The 12,514-nt window shown below is 39.5% G+C and overlaps 2 protein-coding genes across 17 annotated transcripts in view; one reads left to right on the top strand and one right to left on the bottom strand.

Annotated features, from left to right (window-relative positions):
• Positions 1 to 3,593, bottom strand: part of szt2 (SZT2 subunit of KICSTOR complex) — a 122,699-nt gene extending 119,106 nt beyond the window's left edge. For all 16 annotated transcript variants that reach the window (XM_026323375.1, XM_026323376.1, XM_026323391.1 and 13 more), the window contains exons 1-3: positions 3,443 to 3,593; positions 894 to 1,019; positions 105 to 287 (exon numbers count right to left, since the gene is read on the bottom strand). In XM_026323375.1, coding sequence (XP_026179160.1) covers positions 105 to 287; positions 894 to 1,019; positions 3,443 to 3,466 — 333 coding nt within the window. In that variant the 5' untranslated portion in view covers positions 3,467 to 3,593. The remainder of the gene's footprint in view (positions 1 to 104; positions 288 to 893; positions 1,020 to 3,442) is intronic.
• A 2,760-nt stretch (positions 3,594 to 6,353) lies between these two features.
• ddx10 (DEAD (Asp-Glu-Ala-Asp) box polypeptide 10) lies at positions 6,354 to 11,192 on the top strand. Its single transcript, XM_026323653.1, has 2 exons — positions 6,354 to 7,774; positions 9,226 to 11,192. Exons 1-2 carry the CDS (start codon positions 6,356 to 6,358, stop codon positions 10,366 to 10,368), a joined length of 2,562 nt encoding a protein of 853 aa, XP_026179438.1. The 5' UTR covers positions 6,354 to 6,355; the 3' UTR covers positions 10,369 to 11,192.
• The last annotated feature ends 1,322 nt before the right edge of the window (positions 11,193 to 12,514 follow it).

The following is a 12,514-nucleotide window of genomic DNA, read 5'->3' on the forward strand; positions in this document are numbered from 1 at the left end:
CTTGCAAAGCAAATAACCGAAAAAACATTTCTAAAATATTTGTGGTTGCAGTGAAGCAAACACTCCAACAAGCTACCAACCACTGAAGTGCAGTTAACTCTTACCACAATCCCTGTGGACGGGCTGAGGTCCAGTTCAATGATGAAGCGGTACCTCTGGGCCAGAAAGGTGGCCCGAGTGGATGGCATCAACATGTAGGGGTACATGGTAGGAGAGAAATCCGTCATGCCATCTTGCCATCCTTTAGGCAAGATGGTCAGCAAATCCAATTCATTCTCTGAGTTTAGCTGTAAATGAAGTGAGTCAAACATGACATCCGTCAATAATTATTCGTTATTATTACAATTTATGAAGTTTATACAGGCCTGTTGTATTACAATTATCAGTCTCAGAGAAATTTAACAGACACCCTCAGAAAGTTTTTCCTATACTATAGCATCTGGGAGAACATAACTCAGCTGTTGATCCTTTCACCCAGTTTCTCTCCTAAATGTAGACAGCAAATTACTAAGCAAATCCTTGGACAGTCACTGCTATGATCTATTATATAACAGGACCAAACGCTGCCCCCCACACACCACCAAAAGAATCTATTACCTGTAAAACAGGAGTACAGTATGACAGTTGATATCAGTACTGCATCTGCCCGTGGATTACAAGTCACACACAACAGCAGCACACCACAATTGGCAGTTAGGCATGCCAGTAAAAATATATACATGTTAGTGGGGAGTGGTTTGTCACTAAAAAAGCAGCAGCATGATGACCATCTACAATGATTTTCCACTTATAATTTTTATATTATATTTTTAAACATATGCTGTATATGTCATATCATTAGCCACTTTTCAGTCCTGGTGCACCTGGGCCACCATGAAGGAGGATTAACTCACCAGCTCAGGATCTGATGCTGGCCAGATGACTTGGTTAAGTTTACCAAGGAACCATGCCAGACGCACGTTCCTAGAAATACGATACTCCTCCTTCATCAGCAGGTAGATCTGATCAGCCTCCTCCACCTTATGATGAGAAACATAGAGTAAACATACTAAAAACAGTGTGTGTTTGTGTGACTGTTTATTAGCAAGTTAAAAAAATCCAGACACAGTGTGCTTAGGCAAGTCGTTATCCAAAATACTTTTTTTCCCCATTATATTTAAAGCAAGTTGTCCCACCCAGAAAAAAAAATGGTATGCCAGATTACCAGTCCACCACTAAAATAATAGCAATAACAACCAGCTGTATGAAATTAGAGCTTGAATGAATATTGGAGATCAGTATAACTACAGTCCCCTAAGTAGCACTGCAGTGTAAACAGTCTGAAGTTGGAGATTCCTTGGAGGGAAGGACCTGTATAATGTCAGAAGTTCACATACCCATAGAGACATTGTTTTAAATCCAGATATAAACAATGCAAACACATGTCAAAATATTCTTATGTACAGAAAGACTACTGGGTTGCATTTGTTATTTAGACCAAGATGGTATGATGTTTTAAGGCTGTATATGCCCAAAAATTCTCTTTTAAACAAAGGTTTTAATGTCTCCACTTCCACAAGCCATATCATTTATTTCCAGCACCACTTCAGATCTTCAGCTGCATGTCTAAAATTTAAAAAGTGGGTTGCTATTAGTTATAAGTAGTGATGGGCAAATGATACCGAGGCTTCGGGGCTTGTGTCACTCTTCCTGAAGCGGAGTGATTCGAAACACTGTGTCGAGGCTTGTATCAAAACACCAGTGTCACGTGACTTGATGACGTTCATCACTGTTTCGCTTCGCGCTTCATTGCTTCAAAGTGTTTCAAAGCTTTTCATTGGCTCATAGTCTTTCAGTGTGTGTCATTGGCTCATGGCATTTCAATGCATTCTGAGGCAATGACAGCTTGACAGGTTTGACCGATTTGAGTGGTTTGGTGCCATACCAGCTATATAAGATGCATCATTCTGCTTCAGGATTTGGAGAGTGAGAGTGAGAGTATTTTGGCAATTTTCACGGCGAGTCCCACCAATACGCGACGTTCTAAAGTTTGGGATCATTTTGATCTCAAGAGATCTGAACTTTTATTGCTGTCATGGGATTGAAACAGTGCCAGTGCTTCAGTCGTGCTCTTTAGAGGTTGCTATTGCTTCAGTTGTCCACCAGATGTCACCCTCACTGAAGTCTCGAAGCTTTGAATCTTTTTCGGCACAATTGTCAGGAAAGCCTCAGTGCTTCGTGAGGCTTCACTTGCCCATCACTAGTTATAAGTGATATATTTTCTTCTAATACAACTACAATATGATCTAATTTTATATAGTTTGTCATCTTTGGGATCATAAGAAATTATCAGTATGGACCATATGTTTGCACTGCATGCAGCATCTACATGGAAAACCTCCTTTAATGGAGGAGTCTTTCTGTTACTATAAATGTTACTATACTACTACTACTGCCCTTAACTATGAACATATGAACATAACGACTATGAACATAATGATGAATGTTTAAAAATCCTGTTCAGAGAAGCATCAGTTAAAAATCAGTAAAATCTTGTTCAATAGCTGTCTTAAGACATGCTTCTGGATAATGCTCATCACTGACTGTTGCATGTTTTCACTTTGTTGTCTCATTTCTCCAGTTGTACAAGCATTTTAAGTCTAGTAACGGGACCTATTGTTAAGTCTATTTTCTGAGAGATGGGATGACTGCTCTTAAAGTTGAATAAGTTGTTTTTGACAGTTGGCTTTCTGTAAACACTGCAGGCATTATTTAGAAGGCAGCTACATTGTGTGATTGCGCCACTGATGAACAATTTGTCTGTTGTAAATAAAGTGATTTGTTGTCTGAGTGCAGTCCTTTTCTGTGATCACTGGTAAAAACCAATCAGGATAACGAGGTGGAACCTTTCTGTCTTGCCATGGATTGATGAGCACAATCCAAAATTAATGAGGGTGAACAGCGATGAAACCCTAAATACCCAACGTCAACTCTCTACACCAAGGCCCAAGTACCTTCTTCAGTAGACAGAACAGACAATACGTCTACTTTTACAACTCCGGAGCGCTGAATACAAATCAATAACGAGTTACGTGTGCATGTTAACTGATAAGCAGCGCGACTCTAGATTTATTTATTCGTTCAGCTGGTTTGGTGCTGGCTGGAAAATGCGACTGTCTGTCTTCATGCAGCTGCAGACCACGGCTCGTGGTAACTTGCAGCTAGGCAGGTAATGCTAGCTGATGTGCTAACGCATGGCTAACGTTAACACATATTTCTAACATCATCCGTACCCAGGTGAGCACAGCTCTGTCTGCTAAAGGTCGTTGTGATTCACTTTGAACAGTAGTTTGTCGAGTTGTGTGTGATAGAGTACATATCCAAATGGAAATTGTGCAGCAACGTTATTTCCTCTGCCAAAGCAACCCTTATGTTTCCTATTGAGCATTAAATCTTGCGTTACCTCATTGTCCTGTCTCTCTGCCATGCCTTGTGTAGCATAGGGACTGCAATGATGGTGGTGATCCTCCCTTCTGTCTGGGCTAAACAATCTGTTTCTAATACTTGTTTAAACGTCTTGTCTACAGATCAGCTGCTCGCAGCTCAGTCTCAGGTCGGACAGGGTAGCAGCGCACACGTTTTCCGGTCAACTTCTTCAAAATAAAAATGTTAGTAACGCTTTGTTTGCTCAGACACCCAGGTTTTACTCACTGCATGGAGTATCTATATACTGTGTATCATAAACATTGTTGACAGTATATCATAGGCAATTAAGTTCTTTTCAGCTAAAAAGTACACATTTAAGCTAATAACAAAAACCTTTTTTGTCTTTTTAATGATTTAACAAATGCTTGAATACTTTTTTTCACACATTTTACACAAATAATTGCGTAACAATGCATTAAAAAGTGTCATTTCTTTTTATTTTCAAGTTTAGTCTTAAGAAATTCGTTAGCTGAACTTTGCCTAGACTGTTTTGGTTGTAAAAAAAAAAAACATTCGTAAGCTTTTACTTCGAAGTGGCATTCATTAAACTTCCGGGTTCTTTGTGTCTGTGACGCACGTGATCCGGAAGTGTCACCGCTTCCTTTAAATGTTCTTTAACCCGAACACCACGGAAACAGCATAAACTCTGCTACGTTTTGTTTGTTTTTTATTGACAACAAAATATACAACACAACAAATCATCAATCATCTTAAGAAACAAGTTCAAGCATCTATAAAGCAGTTGTAGCACAGCTAACAAAAATGTAAAACAAACAAGTAATAAACTAACAAAATATAAAGGACAAAAAAAAAACATTGCAGAGTTCATGCTGTTTCCTCTTTTAACAAAGAGGTTAAATCCTGTTAATAATAATAACAATACTGGATAATAAAGTTCTACCAAATATGGTTATGTCTCTCTGTAGCCACCTATTTAAAATCGTTTTGCAATTATCAATATTGTCACCTATATTTTTAGTCTCAGATGTAAGTTTATTTTTGGTAATATTAACACCCAGATATTTGACTTCTGTCTTTATGCTTATGTTATAAATTGACTGTAAGTTGCAATTTTGTAGAGCTAAAAATTTCACATTTATTAAGATTTAACTGTAATCCTGAGCATCTGGAAAAAAATTCAATAGATTGTATTGCTAAAGGAACCTGCTCCACATCCTTCAGGAACAGGGTTGTATCATCCGCAAGCTGACTGATTATTATTTGTCTTCCACTTATATTTAAGCCTTCAGTGCCGCTAGATTTGATCAAAATAGACAACATCTCAGCCACCATTATAAATAACAACGGGGAGCTACCACAACCCTGACGTATCCCTCTTTTAATGTCAAATCTTGAACAGGTGCCCTGACCCAGAGCTACTGAGCTATTGATTCCCTTATACAGCATTCCTATTAAGTTAATAAATTTCTCACCAAATCCAAACATTTGTAAAGTTTTCAACATAAAAGAGTGCTCTACTGAATCAAATGCTTGATAGAAGTCTTTAAATAAAATAAACCCATTAAGTTTAAACATATGATTATAATCTAGTAAATCTAGTACCAACCTAATATTATTATGAATTGACCTACCCTTCAGAAAACCGGATTGTGTCTCACTAGAAGCTAAACCTTTCTTTAATCTAATTGCTATAACCCTGGAGAGAATTTTATAATCTGTGTTTAGCAGTGTTATAGGGCATAAGTTATCTAAAATTCTTTTGTCCTTGCCAACTTTAGGGATCAAAGTAATGAGTCCTTGTTTCATACTCGTCATTAACTCTTTCTGGTTGATACATTTTTTTAAACCATTGAAGAGCAAGTTTCTTAAGTCTTTCCAAAAGAATTGATAGAAATTGGTTGTGAGGCCATCTGTCCCTGGCGATTTATTAAGAGCCATTTTTGAGATAACCCCATCCATTTCCTCAATTTGAAAATCTTGTTCACATAATTCCTTGAATGAACTCTCAATACAAGGAATATCACTATGTATTCTATCAAAGAAACTATCCTCCTCAGCATTAGAACAGTTAGAAGAGTATAATTTAAAATAAAAGGATGAAACTTCCTTCTATAAAATTTTGGGGTCATTACATTCATTCCCATTAATCATCAAACTAGTAATTGCATTTCTTTGTTGTCTGCTCTTTTCCAAATTACAAAAATATGAGGAGTTTTTTTCCCCTGCTTCAGTCCATTTAGCGCGAGATCTAACAAACGCCCCATGAGCACAATTTAGGTATAACTGGTCTAATTTACTCTGTAATTCCATAAGTCTATCTCTGTCTTCACTGTTTAAGTCTGATTTATTGCAGCAGTCACGTAACTCTTTAAGTAATTCAGACTCATATTCCTTTTTTTGTCTTAATCAATTTTTTGGAAAACTCAGTCGAAAATTCCCTGATTTTATATTTTGAACCCTGCAATGTGTGGAAAGGGGAAAATGGAGTGGAAGTGTTGTCAGGAAAGTGTGTATCTATGGACAAGCTGAATGTTGACAGTCATTTTTTTGTGTAATAAAAAGTGACATTTTTTTATTGGAAAAATACAAGTAAGCAGAACCTGCTAAACTTTACTGTTTAAATCACTAATATTGGAGTGATGACAGGTTCTGTTTGGCATTAATTTTAGGGAGTAGCATGTTTACAAATAAATACATAAATCCAACAAATAAAAGTGGTAGAATAAATTTTAAAAATACCAGAGCACTTATATGTTTATTCTACTCAGTTTCGGCACCATTATATATCTCAAATATATACTTTGTATGCTGTTTTGTTGTTGTTGTTTATTCGTTTGTTTGTTTTAAGGAATATAAATGGGGCAGATGATTATCAGAGCCAAATAGCCACACGCCATATCGGCGCCGCGCAATGATTACGTCACGACGAATGCGACGAAATGTCTTTCCACGCTGTTTCTTGAAAGGTGTAGTTTATGTTATTCTAGCTCCCCTTTTCTTGCGCTGTTTGTTTTCAGTTATGGAGGAAAAAGGTCCAAACTCCTTTCGAGAGAAGCTTAAAGGCGCTGACCCTGTCAAAAACTTCGCGAAATGGAAGAACAGATACAACAAGACGAAAGCACGAGTAAAGCGAGAAAGAGCAGAGAAGAAGCCCGAGTGGCAGCTTGAACGCGAGTATATCGACAAACTCGTCAGCAGGTACGAAGCCATCAATATCAAAGGGGCGGTCAAGTTTTCAGACTTTCCCATCTCGAAGAAAACCTTGTTAGGTTTGCAAGAGGCTCAGTATAGACAGCCCACGGAGATCCAGAGACAGACTATCGGCTTTGCTTTGCAAGGTAAAGATGTTCTCGGTGCGGCTAAGACCGGCTCTGGGAAGACTTTAGCCTTCCTCATACCGGTGCTGGAGTGCCTGTACCGACAGCAGTGGAGCTCGATGGATGGGCTCGGTGCTCTTATTATATCCCCTACCAGGGAGCTCGCGTACCAGACTTTCGAGGTTCTTCGCAAAGTGGGCAAAAACCACGAGTTCTCCGCGGGGCTCATCATCGGCGGTAAAGAGCTGAAGAGCGAGTCGGAGAGGATCCACCGCACCAACATCGTCATCTGCACCCCAGGCCGGCTGCTACAGCATATGGATGAGACCGCCACCTTCCACGCCTCCAACCTTCACATGCTAGTCCTGGACGAAGCTGATCGCATCCTGGACATGGGCTTCGCGGATACACTAAACGCCATTGTGGAGAACCTTCCTAAGTCAAGACAGACGCTGCTTTTCTCCGCCACGCAGACCAAATCTGTCAAAGATCTGGCCCGACTCAGCCTCAAAGACCCAGAGTACGTGTGGGTTCATGAGAAGGCCAAGTTTAGCACGCCTGCCACCCTGGAGCAGAGCTATGTGGTGTGTGAGCTGCACCAAAAGGTCAGCATGCTCTACTCTTTCATCAGGAGCCACCTGAAGAAGAAGATCATAGTATTCTTTGCATGCTGCAAGGAGGTGCAGTACCTGTTCCGGGTCTTCTGCCGCCTCAGACCCGGCATACCCATCCTGGCTTTGCATGGCAAACAGCAGCAGATGAAGAGAGTGGAGGTCTATAACGACTTCCTCAAAAAGCACAACGCTGTGCTGTTTGCCACTGATATAGCTGCCAGAGGCCTGGACTTTCCTGCTGTTAACTGGGTGCTGCAGTTTGACTGTCCGGAGGATGCAGACACCTACATCCACAGGGTGGGCCGGACTGCCAGGTACAAAGAAGGTGGAGAGGCCCTGCTGCTACTGCTCCCCTCAGAGGAGAAGGGCATGGTCAGCCAGCTACAGGAGAAGAAGGTTCCCATTAATAAGATCCAGGTTAGGTCCCATACATACACAGCATCACAAACACAGTGAACAGAATAACAGTGTCCACTAAAAGCAATCCCATGTTGCACCACTCACCTCAATGGTCGTTTTTTATTTTTGTGTTTTTTTGATGATGTTGCATTGGATTGCACTATAGAGTTCATAATCCCAAAACACAGGGCAATAAACAGCAACTGCCCAGCAAAGAAACTGTGTCCCTTCACACACCATTCATGTAGCAGCCTTTCACTGAAGGTCCTGTGCTTAAAGTATTCAGGGTGTCCTGTAGGGAGTGGGAGGGCGTTAACAGTTGGTGTGATACCATTGTCCCAGCAGACTACTCCGTTCAAAATTGTAATAAAAGAGTTTGAGGAATGAACTGCACACTCCCAAGGATCTTAGTGTCCTCAGCATATATAGTTGACTCTCTAACTAGTTACTTTTACCAATTTATGTGGTTTTGGTTCAGTTTGTTAAAAAAAAAAAACCTAAGTGCTTGAATCAACTGTGATGTTGACTGATGAATCTCATTAAATGTAATTTTGTTCTGTGAGAGGCATAGACATAATTCATTTTTGAGATGTCGATGACAGACTTAACCTCATTTTGGTAGCCTAGCCAGCCAGACTAACTTTTTCTATTCTATACAAAGAAATAGTCTGTAATTTCTTCGATTGAGATCAAATTCCAGGGGGCGGGCCAGTGGTAGCAGTAGAGTGACTTGAATGACTTGTCGTTTTTGTTGTAAAAGCATGAGAATACACAGTGTTATCAGCAGTTCTGTGCATATTTTGAATGGAGTAAACAGTAGAAAACTTTGCAGACTTGGGACTGGCATTGAGAAAGGTTTGCTTAAATCTGGTTAGACTGGCGCATAAAGCCCACCCCATTGCAGATAAACGGCTGTGATTGGCCCGGCTCATTTGAGGCCAGAGGAAAAGACTCTCTATGGTAGGGGTTTCAGACTCATGTTCTTTCACTAAGAAACGAGTGGGTCTGGTTGGCCAGGCTATCATTTTGGTAAAGCAATCCTTCTGGTGCCATATGTACAGCTGTTGGGAGTCTTTAGTTAGTTACAACATAGTTATAACATAGTTATTAATCATGCGTATAGTGCTTCTAATACACAGTACGAGGTGGTGCATTATTTCACTCAGTCACAAGAGTTACTTGATGGGTTCTACTGACAGACCTGTTTCAGTTACATAATAGAGTTTGGTACAAAAAAGAAAAAAAATTTGTCTTAAGGGTATCCTGTGGATTTATGTGTGGAGAAAAATAGTAAATAATACGGCTACCCCTCATCGAGGCAATGCTCAGTAGCATTAGTAGTGTATAAAACTTCCTATGGGAGCCTTTAATTGCAATATAAGCAGCACTAGTGTTATAACTACATATGAGCAGTAGATGTCATCTTTGTTGATTAATTTCAGTCACTCCATTCATTTAATTGATTCCAGGTGAACCCAGACAAACTGCAGAATGTCCAGCAGAAGCTGGAGGCTTTCCTAGCCCAGGAGAAGGAGCAGAAAGAGAGAGCTCAGAGGTGCTTTGTTTCTTACCTGCGATCAATCTACCTGATGAAGAACAAAGAGGTGTTTGACATCTTTAAACTCCAGATTCAGGAGTACGCTCTTTCCCTGGGCCTCGCTGTGGCTCCAAGGGTGCGCTTCTTGAACAAAGCTCAGGGACGGAGAGCTGAGAGAGATGGATGTCAAGAGGAGCAGCTATCTGGAGAAGAGGAGGAGTTGAAGAGCTTTAAGGCAGGACTGAAAGGAAGTGTTCCTCATATTAAAGGTCTAAGCTCCAAATCAGAAGATTCAGGTGAGGACGAGGTAAGTGGTGAAGAACAAGATGTGGATCAGCGCAGGGCACTACTTGTGGATGCAGACAAGGATAATGACGATGATCTAAGAGACTTGGACCTGCTGACAGTTAAAAGAAAGAACGTTTTCAATCTGACAGGGGACCAGGAGAATCTGGATAAACCTGCCAGTGGCTCCAAAAAGAAAGTGAATAATGAAACAAAGTTCAGCGAGGCCAAAAAGATTCTCAAGAGAAACTTCCAGGTCAACACCAAAGTGTCTTTCAATGAAGAAGGTGAGGCAGTGCAACTGTGGCCGCCAGCCCAACGAGCAATGATTAGTGAAGAGGGGGAGGAGGAGGTTTCAGGTATCAATGTGGAGAAGGCCAGAGAGAGGCTAAAACGCGAGGACCAGGAGTTTGACAAAGAGGAGTACAGTCGCAAAGTGAAAGCCAAACACAGAGAGAGGAGGCTGAAAGCAAAAGCAGCCAGGAGGGAGGCCAGCAAGCAGCATGCACAGAAATCTGATGATGAGGACGAGGTGGTGGCTTATCTGGCCAATTACAGCGAAGATGAGTTTGACCCCAGCACCCTGCCAGATCCTGATAAGCTGGAAAACCAGATAAAGTCAGCTAAACGGAAACTCACAAATGAAAGCAGTGATGATGAAGAGGAGGAGCCCACAGCAGCAAAGAAGAAGAAAGCAGAGCAGGATGATGAGCATGGCATTCTGGACACGGGCCTTTCCCTGGCTGAAGATGAGGAGTTAGTCTTATGTCTGCTAAGAGGAACAAGGTAGAGACAACAGAGAGGACCCAGTGATAAAGGGAGAGTTGACAGACATTATGAACTCATCAGTTGTATAACATTCTAACAACAAAGTCAGTAATTAGATTAGAAATGTCCCATCATGGAAGCCTATATCCCAAATAAAAACTCTGCCAGTTATACCCAGTTTTGTGTCTGGAACAGGCTTATATTGTGAGAAAATGAGACATGAGTGTTAAACTTCTGTAAAGTTGGATGATTTTTAAAATTCAAAAGATCTTCCTGAAAACTTGGCCTTAAAATATATTTGTCTATAACATTACATATTCAAGTAAACTGGCAACAAAGTTCAAAACAACTTAAGTATGAGTTGTTTTATATTCAAAAACTCCTGCTTCATCTGCACAGTGTAGTTGTGATTAAATCAGATCTGATTAACAAAAAAACCCACCAACTGTCATCACGTTCCAAATCAAATTTTGTTAAATCCTGACTGGCTCCTAGAACATGACATCATCTTTATTTCCACATGTCCAGCATGGAGGAAACTATGACAACATTTAGAACGTGAAATAACTAATATAGTCTTTTCGCTGTGGCAGAAAAAGCTGATGGCTAAAGACGGTGTTCAGTTCACATTCTTCAGGCTCTCATACATCTCTGGTTATCTTAACCCTGATGATGTCATAATGAAATGGGAACATCTTTCAGAGGAATTGGAGGTTTTTTACTAATGATATGTATTGACTACTTAAGATGATTTTTCTTTTCTTGTAATATCAAAGTAAATTTATATCTGAGAATTATATCAACATGTTGACATATTGAGGTATTAATTAAAAAATGTATTTCTTATTTCAGTGCCTTGTTTAATGGTTTAGAATTAAATTTCATAATGGGCTTCACATCCATTAGCACTACATTAATTATATAGATTTCTTTCTCCAAAAGTTGATTGAGGCCTTTAAACCTCCAGCACACAATAATGATGCATTCTGCCTGCTAAATGCCATTACCACAAAGGAGGAGAATCACAACTCTTTCTCTCTAAATCACAGTTAAATAGCATCAGCTTTGTGTTCTATGTGTAACCTTTCTGTACAATAGAGAATCACAATATCTCAACAGATCACTGTCTAAATCATCACTATGATATAGATAAGACAGTACATTTGTACACCAGCTGTACTGTTGAACATGACTTTGGATAATCACATTTTTTCTTGTGCCAACATCAGAGTGAAAAGCAATTAGTGCAAATGCAATCTTGATGTCACTTAGATAATTTATTTTATTAATTCATGTAAGTTCTCCAAAATATTTGACTTTTTTTATGCACAGCACCAATCACACTTTGCTTCTCAGTGAGGCTGTTTAAAAATGCAGTTTTTGACTGCAAAGATCAAGGTCAACATTTTCCAGAAAATGAGGAAACCTAGTAGATGAGCAATAGTTATTCTAGATGCACAAACCAGCACATTGATAATGATAAAAAATATAATGGTCAGTATGTTATGCCATCATCAAAATGATGTTGGTATCATTCTCACCATTGTAAAAGCTGAACATTTTTTTAAAAATCTGTAGGATGAAAATACAGCATTGTATGAAGATGTTCATGGTTTCTTGTGTATTTATTTTTTCATCAAAAAAAACATTACTGCATGGACTGATTATGAGGAAATGAGCACCCACACCTCTTTATATAGGATCATTTGACTGAAAGAGACACAAAATGACAAAAACTGAAAGAATTTTTGTTTTTCACCTATTTATGCCCAACTCTGATCCTCAAAGGCCACTGCTCTGCTTTTTCAACTATCCCTGTTACCTATTGCTGATTACCTGGATCAGGTGTGTCCAGCCAATCAGTAGCTGGGAGATACCAGTTCAGATAAGGATGAAAGTTTATGAAACATGCCTCAACCCTTACAGACAGAAGTCAAATGCTCCAAAAAATGAACACAAGTTCTGTCAGGAGCTTTGATTCTTGACAATTTTTTCTAAAATTGGATACAATGAATTCTTTATTGCACATAATAAATTCCAAAATCACTACTTAAGTCTTGAAGAGCATCCCATAATAGACTAAGATATCTTAAAAAGTTGCAATGGTTTTGTTCACACATTATGACCATACAACAGTATATATTATATCGGGACCACTGATATTCCAT

The sequence above is a fragment of the Mastacembelus armatus genome, chromosome 4 (genome assembly GCF_900324485.2).
Source record: "Mastacembelus armatus chromosome 4, fMasArm1.2, whole genome shotgun sequence".
Taxonomy (NCBI): Eukaryota; Metazoa; Chordata; class Actinopteri; order Synbranchiformes; family Mastacembelidae; genus Mastacembelus; species Mastacembelus armatus.

Bases quoted from the DNA above. Each gene is read 5' to 3' on its own strand.
- ddx10 (XM_026323653.1), top strand. From the start codon at position 6,356: ATGCGACGAAATGTCTTTCCACGCTGTTTCTTGAAAGGTGTAGTTTAT. The intron at 7,775-9,225 runs GTTAGGTCCCAT...AATTGATTCCAG, and splicing joins TTCCCATTAATAAGATCCAG to GTGAACCCAGACAAACTGCA.